The sequence below is a fragment of the Drosophila navojoa genome, chromosome 3 (genome assembly GCF_054131105.1).
Source record: "Drosophila navojoa isolate 15081-1374.11 chromosome 3, UAZ_NAV_1.0, whole genome shotgun sequence".
NCBI lineage: Eukaryota > Metazoa > Arthropoda > Insecta > Diptera > Drosophilidae > Drosophila > Drosophila navojoa.
The window spans coordinates 30767256-30785292 of record NC_142891.1 but is presented as its reverse complement, the minus strand read 5'-3'; the positions used below and the strand labels follow the sequence as shown (position 1 = coordinate 30785292).

The 18037-nt window shown below is 47.8% G+C and overlaps 2 protein-coding genes and 1 long non-coding RNA gene across 3 annotated transcripts in view; all 3 read left to right on the top strand.

Annotated features, from left to right (window-relative positions):
• LOC149092009 (uncharacterized) overlaps positions 1-18037 on the top strand; it is a 38915-nt gene that overhangs the window by 1261 nt on the left and 19617 nt on the right. The window lies entirely within an intron of this gene.
• LOC149092012 (uncharacterized) lies at positions 1203-7298 on the top strand. The gene is made up of 2 exons (XM_089257451.1): positions 1203-2808; positions 6554-7298. Exons 1-2 carry the CDS (start codon positions 1858-1860, stop codon positions 6596-6598), a joined length of 996 nt encoding a protein of 331 aa, XP_089113577.1. The 5' UTR covers positions 1203-1857; the 3' UTR covers positions 6599-7298.
• Positions 17188-17897, top strand: LOC149092011 (uncharacterized). The gene is made up of 2 exons (XR_016196550.1): positions 17188-17332; positions 17736-17897. It is a non-coding gene; the product is annotated as an uncharacterized LOC149092011 (long non-coding RNA).

The following is an 18037-nucleotide window of genomic DNA, read 5'->3' as shown; positions in this document are numbered from 1 at the left end:
TTGTGGTCAAGAGGGGCATCGCGCGTTTGCATGCCGCAACAAGGCGCTGGATTTCAGAGGGCAGTGTAGGCGCATCGAAGTGCGAACTGCTAGCTGCTGCCAGTCTGGAAACGAGCAGCGGCACCCACCATCCAGGGCGAGCGGCAGCAGCGACCAGGGGCCCCCAGGCCTCCGTCTTCAGGACGAAGGCAGCCAGATGACAGCGCTTGTGGCCATTGGAGCCACCCAACAAAGAGCCACGATCGACACGGGAGCCACAAGCAGCTTTATAAGTGAAAAGCTTGCTGACAGGCTCAGAGGAGTGGGCGTGGTGCATGCTACACGGCGGCGCATATGCCTGGGTCATCAGCAAAGCCAAATCCCGTTGCTTATTCTGCCAGGAGTGATCGACGATCTGGTGCTGGGTTAGCATTTCTTGGCCAGCATGGGCACCACACTGGAATGCGGCAGCTTAACATTGAGGATCGAGCCAAGAATCCCACAGTCGAGCGAACAGTCAGAGGAGAAGCTGTCCATGGCTGTGGCCAGCGTGGAGGCGAGCCCAGAGACGCCAGTGGACGCGAACATGGGACAGCCAAAGCCCATGCACACGGACCCAGAGGTGGACGCTTTTCTGAGCCCTCGAAGAGGAGTGTCTTAGTAATTGGGCCGGGAATAGGGGGAAAGTGGAAGATAATAATTAACCATCACTGAAGTGTACCGTTTTAACACCGCTTAACCTTGAGTCTTCCCCGTCCTTTGGCGATCCTCCGAATATGTCGCCCGCCTCCACTAAACGCACTCTTTCCACGTTCTTCGCCTTTTATTTCACTTAAACACTCCAAATTAGAAACTATATATTAGATGACAACTGTTTCGTGCGGCGCTCGCTTAATCACTACCTCTACTCTCAAACTAGGCCGCCTCGCTTGGTGGCCACTCGTTAACTTAAAAGGGGCTCTTCATTTTGACCGCTTCACCCGATGGTCACTCATTAACTAACTCAACTCATTTTCTACGCTCGCCCAAAACGCTCGACGTCGGCGACGCTACTCTCCACTCAAGACCTCTCCACGCAGGGTTGCGTCGCCGATCGCCGATAGTTCGTCTGCACTTTGGGCGGCCTATTCAAATACAAATCAAATTGGCATCTTAGCTAAAACTTATCGCTATTTCAATTTTAACCTATTGTTAATCTAGAATTCCAACAATACTCCTTGTTCGGCGCAGCACCTAATAATTGCTCTTAATAGTTAAGTAAGTTTCTCTTAAGTTAATCTCTTTCTTGTCATTCTCATTCGCTGTTAGCGCACTCTTGCACATAACAAGGCATAACACACATACATATATAAATCTCATCCGCTCTGTTAATTGCGTAGTCCTCTTTACTTATATTCTTTTAAACTCTGTACAACAACGGTCTTCATTCGCGCAACACCTACATATTTTGTCTCGAATCTAATTAACTCCGCCTAAACAGTGTCCACAGACTCGGCATTAAATTAATAAATAATAAGCTAAATTATATCGTTTTGGTTTTTATTTTTTGCCTTCGTAAATGATTGGAGCCAGAGTTGTCGAAAAGGCTCGGCAGCTTCAAACATTTTGGTGACCCCGACGTGATTCTAATACACTCTGTGGTGCTCGCTTAGCGCGTTTGGCGCCTTTTTTGTGCAGCGTCCTCACAGTTATTCCGAAAATAGCTGTGTCGATCACACATTTACAAAAATACATACATACATATGTACAGTGGGCTTGCATATAAAAGGTGCAGTTAAATTAGAAGTGTATAAGTGGTAATATTAGCTTGTGCATTAACTTTTCAATTGCAAGCGTTTTTTCAAAAGTGAACATAAAACAAATAAATTTGTGACTAAAATGAATAATTTAGATTCGAGTGCTGATCATGTGCCTGTATCTCAGGTCACTTATCTAAAGCGTAAAACGAAAGCGCTGTTCGATAGACTTGAAAGACTATATGCCGAATCAGACGCGGACAAATTAAGCCATGTGGATTCGTGTGATTTACGTGTACTTTTGGACTCGATCACCAAATTAGAGTCTAATTTCGATGCGGTTCACAGTAACTTAGAAGAATCAGATTTTGAGTCCATATCCAGTGATTTACCTGCGAAATTTGAATCAATTCTACTGAAGTTTAAGGCCTTGCTTCAACGTGAACTGGGAAGTCGGCCAAATCAACAGTTTTCTTCGACACTTAATACAAGCTTTACAAATGCTCAGCCAGTGCTCGTTATGTCAAATCTCTCGCGTTTGCCGCAGTTGGAATTGCCAAAATTTAGTGGAATATATACTGAGTGGGAAAACTTTTTCTCTATGTTCAAAACGATCATAGATGCTGACTCTGATCTCAGCCCTATTGAGAAGCTTCAACATTTTCGGTCCTGCTTAAGTGGTGCTGCGCTGGATACCATCAGCTCATTGGAAATAAATAAGGCTGACTATAGCGTCGCTCTGGATATTCTTCAACGTCGATTTGATAATAAACGTTTTAATTTACAGGCACACATCAGAGCGATATTTGGGCTTGAGAAGGCAGATTCATCTGTGGGCAGACTGAGGCAGTTGGCGGATAAGGTTACATCTCACATTCGTGCTATGGATTCTCTTGCATCGAGGGAAGAAGTCGCTGATTGTATCATCGTGCAGACAGTGTTGCAGAAATTGGACAAATGGGAGGAACGATCATCAACAAATGAGTTACCATCGTGGGCCAAGTTGTCAACGTTCTTGCAAGAGCGGTGTCGAATGCTTGAAAATGTGGATCAAGTTTTGCAGGATGGTCAGGTTGGCAAGTCAGGGAAGATCGTGAGTACACATCTAAGAAAATCATTTGTTGCTTCTAAAACTCCCAGTCGTTGTGTCTTTTGCGAAGACACGAGCCACATGATATTTCAATGTAAGCGTTTTGAGCAATTACCACCCATTGCACGACATAAGGAGGCCAAGAGACTCGCTCTGTGCCTAAGAAAGGGGCATCAGCTGAAAGATTGCAAATCTAGTACCTGCCGCACTTGTCAATCGAAGCACCATACCTTATTGCATTGCAATCAATCTTCAGTAGATACATCCAACACTGTCCAACAAACAAATGCAATACATTCCTCTGCTATGGTTGCAATGTCACCTTCTTTGCCTCAAGCTCATCTGTCGCCTCATTCGTCTGATGTTGTGCTTCTAGCCACTGCTATAATCCTTGTTAAGAACCGAGCTGGAACATTCGTTCCGTGTCGTGTACTCTTAGATTCAGGATCTCAACTTCACTTTGTTACCACGCAATTCGCTAATCAGCTTCAGCTCCGAAAAAGAAAGTCGCTTACTGCAGTTTCTGGCATTGGAGATGCTAGCTTCTCAACTGATGGATACTCAGTCGATCTCGTTCTAAAATCGCGGATTTCAGATTACTCAACCACCATCAGCGCAATCATCGCCAAGACTATTACTGATAATCAGCCTGGAATTTCAATGTCTACTAATAGTTGGAACATACCCTCAAATATAAAGTTATCTGATCCCTTATTTTATAAGTCACAGCGGATTGATCTTCTCATCGGAGCTGGTCTTTTCTTTGAGCTGCTGTGTATTGGGCAAATTATGTTGGCACCTGGGTTGCCAGTCTTGCAAAAAACTCAACTCGGTTGGATCATATCAGGTGGCGGGCGATCGGCCCCCAAACTCTCGTCGTTCATCGCAACTCAAAGACTTTCGGATGATACCAAACACAGCGCTCGGCTTGATTATTTGGTTCGTCAATTTTGGGAAGTGGAGCACGTTTTCGAGCCTATCGCCAAGGTAACAACAGAGGAGCTCCACTGTCAGCACCATTTCATCGCAACTCATCGTCGATTGTCTTCAGGGGAATACTTAGTCTGCTTGCCAAAAAAGCAAGGCTTCGAATCTTTGGGCGACTCTTATGTGCAGGCCAAGCGTCGGCTCTTAAATTTGGAGCGTAAGTTTGCTCGAAATCATGCTATGAAGGAAAAATACTCTGCATTTATGAAAGAATATATTGATCTCAGCCATATGTCACCGGTGCCCAGCGCAGAGATTTCTAAATGCAAATACTTCTTGCCTCATCATTGTGTATACAAAGAAGAAAGTTCGACAACAAAGTTGAGAGTGGTATTCGACGGTTCGGCTGTTACCACATCTGGGCTTTCATTAAATGATATTCTTATGTCAGGACCGACCATACAAGCTACATTGTTTCACACACTCGTTCGTTTTCGCACATTTTCTATTGCACTTACAGGTGATTTTAGCAAAATGTATAGGAGTGTGAAGGTTTCAGAGCCTGATGCAGTGCTTCAATGCATCTTATGGCGAAACTCATCAGACGACGACATTCTAGTCTTCAAATTGAATACTGTCACTTATGGGACCAAACCCGCTTCTTTTTTGGCTATTCGTGCAATGCACCAATTAGCAATGGATGAGTCGTCATCATACCCACTAGGAGCTAAAACGGTTTTGCGAGATTTCTATGTTGACGATCTGATCTCAGGAGACAATTCAGTTGAAGAAGTTCGCGACATAATGGAACAAACCAAAAATCTTCTTGAGCGAGGCAACTTCAAATTGAGAAAATGGTGCTCAAACTCAATCGACATTCTTCGCGGGGTTCCAGAAATCGAGCAGGAGAGTTTTCTCAAACTCGGCGATGGGACCGATGTGACAAAAACTCTTGGACTCATCTGGGAGCCTCGAAAGGATAGCTTCGTATTCACTTTCGAGCCCAAAATTAGTGTTGGAAAACACACAAAACGTTCAGTTCTGTCGACCATTGCGCGATGCTACGATCCGTTAGGTTTGATCGGCCCAACATTAACTAGGGCAAAAATCATCTTGCAACGCATGTGGAGAGACAACCGCAATCGTTGGAAACGATTTGGAGCGAATTTTGTAAGGACTTTCATCAAGTGAGCAATGCAGCATTTCCTCGTTATGTACTCCAACTTAAAGCAAGAGTTGAATGACATGCCTTCTGCGATGCTAGCCTTCAGGCCTATGGCTCTTGTGTTTATGTTCGGTCATCGAAGAATAATGCTGTTAAAGTGCATCTACTCTGTTCCAAGGCTAGAGTCGCCCCACTAAAGACCCTCACTGTGCCTAAGCTTGAGTTATGCGCTGCATTTCTGCTTGCGAACTTGATAAGCGAGATAGAGAAACTGAACTTGTTCGAATGTGAGATGCATTGCTGGTCAGATTCAGCGGTTGTCTTGTCTTGGCTAAAGGAAGAGCCATCCAAATTCAATGTTTTTGTTGCTAACAAGATTTGTGCCATACAGCAGCTCACAATCGGCATGGAGTGGCATTACGTGCCAACTGAGATGAATCCTGCAGATATGTTATCTAAAGGAGCAGCACCGTTAGAGCTCTTGCACTCGAAATTATGGATGCATGGACCTTCTTTTTTACAAGAGGAAAAATGTTATTGACCCAGGCACTGCTTGTCTGAAGCATGCTTGCCTGAAATGCGTCAAAGAGTCTTGCTGTCGGCAGAGCATGTGGACATCTCTTTGTCATTCAAGTATATAAATTCGTTCGGAATAATGAAGCGAATCTTTGGTTATGTTCATAAATTCATCCGGAAAATAAAATTACCTGAGTTATCATCGGATGATCTGCGTCAAGGATCGTTCCTATTATGTCGTCTTGCTCAAAGAGCTCAGTTGCAACCGGAATACTCTGCCCTACAGAATGGAAGGAATATACACTCGCAAAGCGCCATTCTTTCGCTATTTTTATGGATGATTTTGGTCTACTAAGAGTTGGTGGTCGTTTGGGGCATTCTACTCTCAGCTTCGATGCGCGTCACCCAATTATTTTACCCAAAAACCATCCCTTAACCTTCGCTATAATATCCCATTTTCATCAAATGCATCACCATGCCGGACCGCAGGCTTTGCTTGCAGTTTTGGCCCATAGGCGTCATGAAAACTGTTGCCCGAGCATTGCGAAAATGCATAATTTGCTGCAGATCCCGGCCACGCTTAGTTGAGCATATAATGGCAGACTTGCCTAAGGAGCGTGCACAGTGCTCACCGGCATTTACAATCACTGGAGTTGACTATTGTGGACCTTTTTATTACAAGCCCGATGGACGAAATAGAGCATCAGTAAAATGCTACATCTGCGTGTTCGTTTGTTTCACAACTAAGGCTGTATGGCTGGAGCTTGCAAAGGATCTGTCGACAGCTGCTTTTTTGGGCGCCCTCAAGCGTTTCGTTAGTACCCTCGGCATTCCAACATGCATCTGGTCAGACAACGCAACCAACTTTGTGGGTGCACGGAACGAGTTGGCGGATCTGAGGCGTTTATTTTTGAGCCAGGAACATCGTACTGAGGTTCACAACTACTGCATCAGAAACAGCTTCGATTGGAAATTCATACCTCCTCGTTCGCCACATTTTGGCGGTCTGTGGAAGGCAGCAGTGAAGACAGCTAAAATATCGGTCTATGGGATCGGCACTTCTTGGTTTCGACGAACTGCGCACATTGGTATGCCAAATTCAGGCTATAAACAATTCTCGTCCTCTTCTTCCAATTTCAGAAAACCCTGATGATCTTGGAGTTCTCACTCCAGAACATTTCCTGATTGGTCGACCACTTATCGACTTCCCCGAACCAGATCTATCTCGGATCAACTGCAATCGCCTCGATCGCTGGCAGCGTATGACATACATACAGCAGTTGTTTTGGAAGCGATGGAGTGAGGACTAGCTCACAATTCTGCAACAGCGTGGAAAATGGCGGACCCCACGGCCTTCTATCAAGGTCAACGATGTCGTCTGTGTGAAAGATGAAAACCTGCCACCTGTGAAGTGACCATTAGCCCGGGTCGTTGAGATCATTGCTGGAGCCGATGGAGCCGTGAGAGTCGCTGTTCTGCGTACACCCACTGGAACTACACGTCGAGCTGTCAATAAGCTGTGCGTCCTTCCGGTTGATTATCCTGTTAAAAGTCATGGGATTTTAACGGTGGGGAGGATGTTCGGCGCAGCAGCTAATAATTGCTCTGAATAGTTAAATAAGTTTCTCTTAAGTTAATCTCTTTCTTGTCATTCTCATTCGCTGTTAGCGCACTCTTGCACATAACAAGGCATAACACACATACATATGTAAATCTCATCCGCTCTGTTAATTGCGTAGTCCTCTTTACTTATATTCTTTTAAACTCTGCACAAAAACGGTCTTCATTCGCGCAACACCTACATATTTTGTCTCGAATCTAATTAACTCCGCCTAAACAGTGTCCACAGACTCGGCATTAAATTAATAAATCATAAGCTAAATTATATCGTTTTGGTTTTTATTTTTTGCCTTCGTAAATGATTGGAGCCACTCCTTACACACTACCACTTATCACTATCTTAAATGTAACCTATCGCTAATCTTAAATTTAACCTATCGCCAATCTAAGAAATCTAAACAATATTTACTATTCAGTGATATTCATACTAATCTAAGAAATCAAAACAATATTCACTATTTATTACAACTTATAACTATCTTAAATTTAACTCACTACTAATTTGAAGACGACGATCGGCGAGCCGCCTTACACCCCTCCTTACTTAACAAGGAGACGACCACGGCTCTTGTGGCCGTCACCGTGACGTTGCAAACGCTGTCTGCCGACGTCACTTTGAATAGTGTACGGCGATGTCGCCGGCTACAGGCGCCAACTTCTTTCTGTATCAGCTCGACAGCCTCTTTCGCCAAAGCAGTTCCAACCGGACGCACTTTCCAATTCCACGGGACCAAAGGGAGCGCCCGTCTCTCCGCCCCATCTTCGCCGCTCGACCACGGTATTGAGCTCTCTCCTGTGGTTCGATCCACCCATGCGGGAATCATCCAGCATCATCCATTTGGGTTGCGACCCAGTGAAACTCGCCCGTCTCCTCCGACGAGTGGTCTCACCATGACTTGGTGTTCCAGCGTCGTTCGTGCATGCCCCTCGCCCGCTCTGACCGAGAGATTGGCTCTGCCAGTCGACGCCTATTCTCCACGGCCCCGGAAGTATAGCGACCTCGCGTTTATTCGCAGCGGCGATTCTCATCCGCGTCATTCTCCAACGAGCGTTGTGGAATCGGGCTCGGCTTCACGTAATCGCATCGGTTGACTCTTCTTGTTCACAGCTCCTCTGGCTCTCCGGCCTCCGCTCGCGCCGCGACTCCTGGGGTAAGATTGGGGACGGAGGGACAGTGTTCCCTGCCGCTTCCTACCCCGCGTGGCGAGAGCTGGTCGGGGACCTCTCTCGCAACAGCCTCGTCCTCCCCCTCGCTGGCAGTCCATGGTGTCGGACTGGCCCATCTCTCCGACTCCTCGTCCGCCGAAGTATCGTGGCTTTTTGGCTACGATGGGGTCGGCGAACCGGGAAGGGAAGTTGGTTCCTCCACATGTGGCGGAGTTCGCTGCAGTCCGGTCATTTGTCCATCGACCCTAGCGTGGGCCTCCATTCTCGCCGTCGCAGGTTGTAATACCTGCCTTGGTCCTTCGATGCCTTTTGAAGATTGCTACGGACCACTTCAAAGATTTCTTGAATCCGGTAGAATCTGCGACACTAGAGTTGATCGCTAGCGATATATCCGGCAACAGCACATCCCACGAACTCTGGTGTCCCTCGATGTACTGGGCCATCGTCGTCTTTACGGTGCGGTTCGTCTTCTCGGTAGGATTTTCCTGCGGGGAGTACGGGGCAGTGAACTGTAACCGCACCCCTAAGGATTCCATAACCGACCGAAAGCCTTTGCTCGCGAATTGTGCGTGCTCCACTTAGCGAACGCATCGTGGAACACAAGCAACATCGTGTTCCCACGCTTCGACCGGGGCAAAGTCCGCGCACAAAATCGCCATAGGCTCTGCTACCTGTCTGGTCAGCATCTGACCCGCCGGCTTGTGTTGCTCGCTCTTAGACTTCTGACATTCCTCGCATCGCCTCACGTACCTGGCCGCTTCCCGGAACATCCCTGTCCAGTAGTATCGCTGTGCTAGCCTCATGACTGTTTTCCTCATGCCTTGATGTCCCGCCGTGGGAGCATCATGGCATTCTAGTAGTACTCTTTTCCGCTGGTGAGTTGGGACGCACAATTTCCAGGGAATATACTCCTCATCATCCATTCGGTGGCCAAGGTTACGGTACAGCTGTTCGTTCTTCTCGACGTAATCCTTAAATTTCTCTGGATCCTCATTGATCCTCCCACGCATTCTGGCTATCCATTTGCCAGGGGGAGTGGCCTCCATCATTTGCTGGCAGCTTTCCACAGGTTGTCGAGAGAGTGCGTCGGCCACAACATTCAATTTCCCTCGTCGATAGCGGATGTCCAACTGAAATTGTTGTACCTCCAGCTCCCACCTCGCGATCCTCCCCGTGGGGCTCTCTATCGAGTTGAGCCACTTCAACGCCAAGTGCTCTGTAGCCATCTCAAATCGATAGCCCTCGATATAACACCGCATCTTTCTGATCGTCCAAACAATCGCGAGGCATTCCTTTTCTGTGGCTGAATAATTGAATTCCGCTTTCATCATTTTCCGGCTAGCGTACGCAATCACCCTTTCCTCGCCTTCGACCTCTTGCGTGAGCACTGCGCCCAAGCCGTAATCGCTGGCGTCCGTCTGTAGTATTAACCTCGCCGAAAAGTCGGGACACGCCAACACTGGCGCGGTTGTGAGACTTTCTTTGAGTTTCCTCAATGACTCCTCCTGTTCGTCGCTCCACTCCCATTTCTGGCCCTTCTTAAGGAGTCTCGTACCACGACGCCATCTCTAGACATTGTCGTAACTCCTTGAGAGTCGAGGGTGCCGGGAAATTACGGATTGCCTCGATCTTTGCGGGATCGGTGCAATGCCTTCTTCGCTGATGACATGTCCGAGATAAACCAACCTTTTCCTGAAGAAACTGCATTTCTTCCGGGTTATTCGAAGGTTGGCCTTCCTCAAACGACGGAAGACCTCCCTCAAGTTCTTCACATGCTGCGCTTTCGTGGTGCCGATTACCACAATGTCGTCTAAATATGCAAAAGCGTGCAGCTCCATGTCCGGTCTTATAACCGTGTCCAGCGCTCTCTTGAACGTAGCGCCTGCTGAATGTAAACCAAATGGATTCACTCTTCAAGTCCGCTCTTCAAGTCTAAGGTGGATATATATCGCGCATGTCTCAGCCTCTCAAGGATGTGATTGATCCGCGGAACGATGTAGGCGTCTGGGATTGAGTGTGCGTTCAACTGTCGGTAGTCCACACACATGCGCCAATCTCCAGTCTTATTCTTTACTAAGACGATGGGTGCACTATGCGGACTTCGCGAAGGTTCGATAGCTCTAGCTCAAATCAACTCGTCCACCTCGTCATCCGTTTCGCACGTCGTCGTGCTCGCAGAATTCCCGCGTGCTTTTCCCTTTCTTTCCGCATCGGCAACAAGACGGCGCCTGTCCGCTTTGGCATTCGCGTGCGAAATGGCCTGCTTGTCCACATCGATAGCACGTTCGTCGTGCTCCGACTCCGGGCTCAGTCTCCTGTGCCATCATCCGGTCAGCCTCTTGAAATGTCGCCGCGGGCGTCACCGCTGCTCCTTCCGCCTGACCTCTAGTTTGGGATCCCGGCGTCTGTGTGCGGAAAGGGTTGTTCGGTCGATTTTCGGCCGGGCTCGACCATGCAGCCTTCGTTCTGCTCGCTGCAGCCTCTCTGTCCTGTTCCCTCCTCTGTTTCTGAAAATTTTCGTATTCGGCATGAGTTGCGTCAGTGTGGCAAAGTCATGACGCCTCACATGTAACCGATAGTCCAGGGCAGCACGTATAAGCGATATCGCTCATCGCCCGTGGCATCCGATCTAGCTCGATGCCGTAAGTGATCGCTCTTTCTTCTACGATCTTCACGAAACCTAGCGGGTCCGTTCGACCATCGTACCGCATGCCCCATTTACGAACTTGCTCGGCGAGTTCCCAGGGCGAGGATCTCTCCGACGGGATCGTGGGCGCGAGGCCTTGTCGACCAATCTTTGAAGTCGTCGATAGCGCCCCACCCTCTCCAGCGTTGCTGAGCTCCTTCCGCTCTTCACGACGCCGCGCCGCCGTGCTGTTCACCATGGGCACCCTCAGTTTCAAGGAACGGGACCATGCTCCTGAACCTTTCGCAACTTCGGCTCCAATTTCAGGTAGGCTCGGCTGTCCATGCTTGGCGCAACGCTCCCCAGAGTGAACTCAGACCCCTTCGCGAAACGCTTCTCGATCTCGGCTAAACTCGTTTTGGCCTCCGCCGAGTAATATTTGCTTTGTATGAACGTGGAGAGTCTTTTCCTCAGATCTTCTACTCGCCCTTCACCGTCCAGGCCGAACTCGCGAGCTATTGTGATTAGCTCCTCCTTGCACTGCTGGTAAATCCTCAAGCTCAAGCCTGGGTTATGAATCATAACTTATGATATTCGGCGTCTTCCATCTTAAATGTCTGTTTATTCCCCTCAGTTTATTCAAATCTTATCCCGTTACTGCTATTCTATTTATTTTGTTCTCTCCCTTTTTTTTTTCTTTTTCTCTTTTTTGTATATTTATTTAGTTATTAATTTAAAAAAATTTTTTTTTTTATATATATCATTTTTCTTTTCTTTTCACTTATACAATTTTGCTTACATATACCATCTTATTCTATTTAATTTCATTTCCTCTTAATCTATTTCGTTATTCTCTTTTCTTTGCCTTCCCACCTTTCGAATTCATTTTTAATTATTATTGTTTGTTCAATTATTATTATTTATTTAATTTATTTATTTATTTATTTAATTTAATTAATTTTAATTTAATTTAATTTACTTTAATTTTTTTTTAAATTTTATTTTTTTAAATTTTATTTTATTTTATTTGGTCGGATATGCCCTAGGTTGGGCATCACAAAATAATGCAACGGGCGAACCAACTATAGTAGTCGAGCTACTATAGTTGGCCAAAGGCCAATAAAAACAGACAAATCTCAGTAAAACGCGTTCTCATACCAACATGTCGGATATGCCCTACGTAGGGTGTAGCGAGCCCATGTAACGGACAAACGGCCAAAAATTGACCCTCACTCTCTTTCTCTCACTCGCCTATACGCCCATGCACGCTCACATGACTATGTTTCCGCTGCACTCGTCCCACTGTGCGCTCAGATTTTATGGCCCTCCCGCCGTTAAGTCGCTCTCCGGCCGAACGGTTAAATCCAACGCACCCCACTCTGCTCAAATATATGTCCACTTTTGGCCGCGCATATACATATGCCCATGCCCGCATACTCATATACACCAGAGCTCATAAGTTTATACTCACTTTACACATATATTTATGCACTTAGTCTTAGTAATTGGGCCGGGAATAGGGGGAAAGGGGGAGATAATAATTAACCAGCGCTCACGTGTACCGTTTTAACACCGCTTAACCTTGAGTCTCCTCCGTCCTTTGTCGATCCTCTTTCCACGTTCTTCGCCTTTTATTTCACTTTAACACTCCAAATAAGAAACTATATATTAGATTACAACCGCTTTGTGCGGCGCTCGCTTAATCACTACCTCTGCTCTCAAACTAGGCCAAAAAAGGGGATCTTCATTTTGACCGCTTCGCCCGATGGTCACGCATTAACTAACTCAACTCATTTTCTACGCTCGCCCAAAACGCTCGACGTCGGCGACGTAACTCTCCACTCAAGACCTCTCCACGCAGGTTTGCGCCGCCGATCGCCGATAGTTCGTCTGCACTTTGGGCGGCCTATTCAAATACAAATCAAATTGGCATCTTAGCTAAAACTTATCGCTATTTCAATTTTAACCTATTGTTAATCTAGAATTCCAACAATACTCCTTACACACTACCACTTATCACTATCTTAAATAGTATATAACTATCTCAACTTTAACTCACTACTAACTTGAAGGCGGCGATCGGCGAGCCCCCTTAGAATTTTGCAGCCACAGTGCATCCGCTAAATGCACTGCTCAAAAAAGGCACGAAGTGGGAGTGGACGGAGAAGCGGCAAAGGGCGTTCGAGACGGTGAAGGCCAAACTAACGGAGTCACCGGTGCTGGCGTGTCCCAACTTCCCGAAGCCGTTTTGCTTGCAGACGGGAAGGATTGCCAGATGGGCACTGGAGCTGCAGCAGTACGACTTCGAGATTCGCTACAGGAAAGGCAAGCAGAATGTGGTGGCAGATGCGCTCTCACGGCAGCCTCTAGGAGAGGAGGCGTGCCGTTTGGTTAAGAGCAAGGAGATGCCAGCTGGGACAGGATGTCGCTGGCTCACCAAGCTTCGGCAGGACATTAAGAAGGCGCCACATAAGTTTCCAGACTATATGGAAGAGTCTGGAAACTTATATCGGCACATCCCACATCAAGCCGGCCACGAAGATGTGGCTGCATGGAAATTGTGCGTGCCGGCGGATCGGCGCAAACAAGTTCTGGAGAAGAGTCACTACGCAGCCACCGCTGGCCACCTTGGTGGCAGCGCGGTATTACTGGCTAGGTATGTATCGGGATGTGAGAGCATACGTACAGCGCTGCGAAGTGTGTCAGCGATATAAGCCCAGTCAGCTGCAAGCTGCTGGGAAAATGCTGACGTAGGTGCCCGAAGAGCCATGGGCAACAGTTTGTGCCGATTTTGTTGGCCCTCTGCCGAGATCAAAGCATGGGAACACTATGCTTTTGATTTTCATAGATCACTTTTCGAAATGGACGGAGATGGTGCCGCTGCGGAGCGCGAATAGCGCGGCTCTCCAAAAGGCATTTCGAGAGCGGATCTTGGCGCGGTTCGGCACGCCAAAGGTGCTCATTACTGACAATGGCACCCAATTCACCAGTCGGGCATTCAAGGTGTTTCTGGAGGAGCTTGGGGTGCGTCACCAGTTGACAGCACCATACACACCTCAAGAGAGGGCCAACAGAACAGTGAAGACGATGATTGCGCAGTTCGCTGGAGAGATGCTGGGACGACGCATTGCCGGAGTTGACGTTGGCGGTCAACAGCAGCGTGTCAGCATCCACAGGGTATTCGGTCGCCTTCATCACGCAAGGACGAGAGCCAAGGCTGCCCAAATCACTGTTCGACGCGCAAAAAATCGGCACAAGGCAGGAGGCACAGAGCCCAATGGAGAGAGCCGATAAGATGCGCGAAGTGTTCGAGATAGTGCGTCGAAACCTGGAGAGAGCTGGACAGGATCAGGCGCGGCATCATAACCTACGCAGGTGGCAGTGGAAGCCGGCCGTAAGTGACAAGGTGTGGGCAAAGGAACGCCACTTGTCGAATGCCGCAGAGGGATTTGCAGCAAAACTGGCACCACGCTATGGAGGCCCTGATATAATGGCCAGTTTTGTGTCCCCAGTAATCTGCCGGATCAGGTCGGAGGCCGATTAACGGACCAGGACGGCGCATGTGGCGGCACTCAATCCGTGGAGAGGAGACACGGGTGAGCATTGGGGCTGTTACTTTTTTTCCAAAAAAAAAGGAGTGAATAAGCACAGAAGAGAAGGAGAAGAAAACAAAAATACAGCAAAAATTTTGCTCAAAATGCAGAATTTTGTCGTCGAAACGCAACTGTATAATTGCACAACAACAAATGTTTAAACTGCGCGCTCACAGCAGCAAGCACTTTAACAGTTCGGTACCTAGAACTTAGCTGCCAGTGCATGCGCAATGCAATACAACAAAAAGCAGTGAAAGTGCAAGCAGAACCCACCTACAATGCATGCGCACTCGACAACAACAATACGCTCAGCCGAAATTACATATATATTGTTCTAACGAAAGCGTAAAGCGGAAAAACAACAACAAACCACTTACATTCCAGACGAAAGAATTGCTGCACACCCACACCCAGAGCGAAGCGAGAGCAAGCGATCGTAGGCAAGGGTCAAGGGCCTACGTCGGCTGCTCAGCAATCGCTAGCGCACGAAGCGGCACGAAGATGTCAAAGCGAGCGACATCTAAAACCGCCAACAACAAAACACACATATAAACAAGTAAGAAAGCTCTAGTCGAGACTGCTCGACTACGAGATCTCCTGAACCCTTCGAGCAACTGATATTTCAATAATAATTCGCACATACACACGCACACACACACACGCATACAAACAAACACACACACGCATATACAGGCGATTGAGCTTGGGTTGCGCTGCAGTGTTGGCGATATTATGAGAACTTATTTGTGGAATAATTTAATTTCTAGACGTACGATCGTAATGAGACTTTCAGAACGTAATCATGATGTTTAAATGTATGTGTATACACAAGCTCAAGTCTCTAGTATTTGATATACGACTTCTACAAAGATGATGGTGAGGCGGTGAATTTAGGGGTGGGGGGTAAATTTTAACAAAAACCGAAATTGTTTAAAATACATCTAATATACATTTTAAATTTGGAGACTCTAGCTTGAAAGATGTAGGAGATATAATTTTTTAAGTGATCTTCGATAAGGTTTTTTATCGATAAAAAAGTATCGGAATGAGTTATCGTTTTTTAGTGATAAACTCGATATGCGCGCGATATATACGGACATTTTTTAAAAAAAGTTGAGCTCTCTAGCTTTTATATCTTCTGAGATCGACGCGTTCACACATACGGACAGACGGACGGACGGACGGACGGACGGACGGACGGACAGACAGACAGACGGACAGGGCCAAATCGACTCAGCTCGTTGTGCTGATCAAGAATATATATACTTTGTGGGGTCTGCCACGCCTCCTTCTGCCTGTTACATACATTTCAACAAAACCATTATACCCTGATTTTCCATTTTCAATGGGTTCAGGGTATAAAAAAAATCACTACCAAAGAGATACATAAACCGGCCAACAACAATACAACGCAGCAGAAGAGCTTGCATTTGGATGTTCGACCACCGAAGGGCTATGTATGCGTGTGCCGATGAGAGTGTGGAAAACGGTATCTGGGCGATACCGTAGCCTGCCTGGAATTCAGTCATATGGCAGGGAAGGCTAGAGTGGGCTGAGCAGAGGGTACAGGACCTGTTATATGCTGCCGCCTACGCAACGGCGGTATGGAAGCATAGGGTATAAAATGGGCATGGGAGCATCGGGCCGGGTTCTTTTGGATGAGTTACCTGAGTGGACTGACGGCGCTCGAGTGTGCCGTCCACATGCCATATAGTGCTCGAGCGGGGACGAGGAGCACGCAGCCATAAGTTGGGTTGCCCGTTGGGAGTTCGGGCCACCATCGATGCCTGCCACAAAATGTCAGCCGGCGTCAAAGTTCGGCACAGGTGGCAGTTGCGAACGACATCGATGTGGCCAACTCCCAACAACAATCCAGAATTTGGTCTGCAGCACCGCAACGAAGACGCAGCAGCAACCAGGAGGGAAAGCTTGGCAACCGATCCTCGCGCACTGGCCAGGGACTTCGCTGTCGGCAGTGCGCTAAAGAGGATTAGCCAACAAGCGTACCGACCCCAAAAATCCGACACCGGTGTCCACTTGCGAACGACGTCTGTGGTCCGATCTCAGAGCAGCAGTAATGACTGCAGTGCCCCACCGGGTCATCACTGAGAATCCAGTGAGCGGCAGAGACCAGCAGTTGGTCGTCTCCAGCGGCGAGGGACAGCATGCGCCAAATGGGTGAAATGGCCATTGCCGCGAGCACGTGCGCCAATGCCACAGGGGGCTGCAAACCGACAGGCGAATTTTGCAGCAGGGCCCGGCGTGGGCATTGGGCAGCAGGAGGCCATCAGGTCAAGGGGCATGGAGAAGAAGATGCCCAGCCTGAAAAATAACATTGTTTTTTAATTTTATTGAAAATAAAAAAAATATTTAACTCCTTTTACTTATCGGCAGTATACAGCATTGCCAGAGGTAAGCGGAAATGCAGCTGATGGCGTTAATAGAGCGATAACAGCGGCAATCAGCGCAAAATGGAGCACCGAGAGATGGAGCGACGCGAAAGGAGGCCATCAGGTCAAGGGGCATGGAGAAGAAGATGCCCAGCCTGAAAAATAACATTGTTTTTTAATTTTATTGAAAATAAAAAAAAATATTTAACTCCTTTTACTTATCGGCAGTATACAGCATTGCCAGAGGTAAGCGGAAATGCAGCTGATGGCGTTAACAGAGCGATAACAGCGGCAATCAGCGCAAAATGGAGCACCGAGAGATGGAGCGACGCGAAACGGAGCGGCGCAGCCGAGGCAGGCGCCATATAGGTATGAGGAGCAATATTGGTATGTACGTATGAATGTATATGAACGTACGTATTCGTTGTGCGTTGTGTATATGCATATACGTGCATATACATGTTGCTCCACACAGCGACGCGAGTACTGTAGGAGCGACCCTCGCGACTAGAAAGGGGTCAAGGTCCGACTATAGTCGGCCTCTTTCGCTCCTACAGATTCAGAAATGGGCTCACGTCGCACACACGACGATCACCGAGGACCGTTAGCCGAGGTGCCGGTCGGGACGGGTGATAGTAGTGGACACTTTCACTTGCAGGGCACCAGATCCCCAGATCACGCCACTTTACCGTTTTCATGGGCATGAGCGGCAGAAAGGCCCCGCTCCAGAGCCGAACAAGTCCCATTACCACCCTAAGCAGGGCTTGTGGCTGGGCTATACAAGGCCACCGGCGGCTCCATACGAGGAGTTAGAGTTGGAGAAAAAGAGTCAAAGTTTGAAGAAGGGTGAAAGTGATTAGTGAAGCACGTGCCGAAGTGAAACTAGTACGGGCAAGTCAACGCGAGTGGCAAACAGGACTTCAAAGGACTTCCAGGGCATCGTGGGAATAGCAAGGACATCCAGTGGGAATCCTTGCGACGAATAAAGAGGCAACCAGGATCGTCAGCGGCACCAACAAGGACATTGATGCAGACCAGCAGCTGAAGCGAGGCCTGCATAGCTGAGTAAGTTCACGTAGCCGTGCGTATGAGAAGTGTGGTGAGTGAAACAAGCTAGTGTTTGCTGAGAGTTAGTGGAATAGTTGGAGAGATCTGTATAGCCGAGCGAACTGCCGGAGTTATAGATCCACATCCGGGCGTTTTCCGAATCGCTCAAGTGAAACTGGCG

Excerpts from the sequence above, each read along its gene's own strand:
- LOC149092012 (XM_089257451.1), top strand. The coding sequence starts at position 1,858 with ATGAATAATTTAGATTCGAGTGCTGATCATGTGCCTGTATCTCAGGTC. Across the intron at positions 2,809-6,553 it reads TTGGCAAGTCAGGGAAGATC|AAAACCCTGATGATCTTGGA; the intron begins GTGAGTACACAT and ends TTCCAATTTCAG.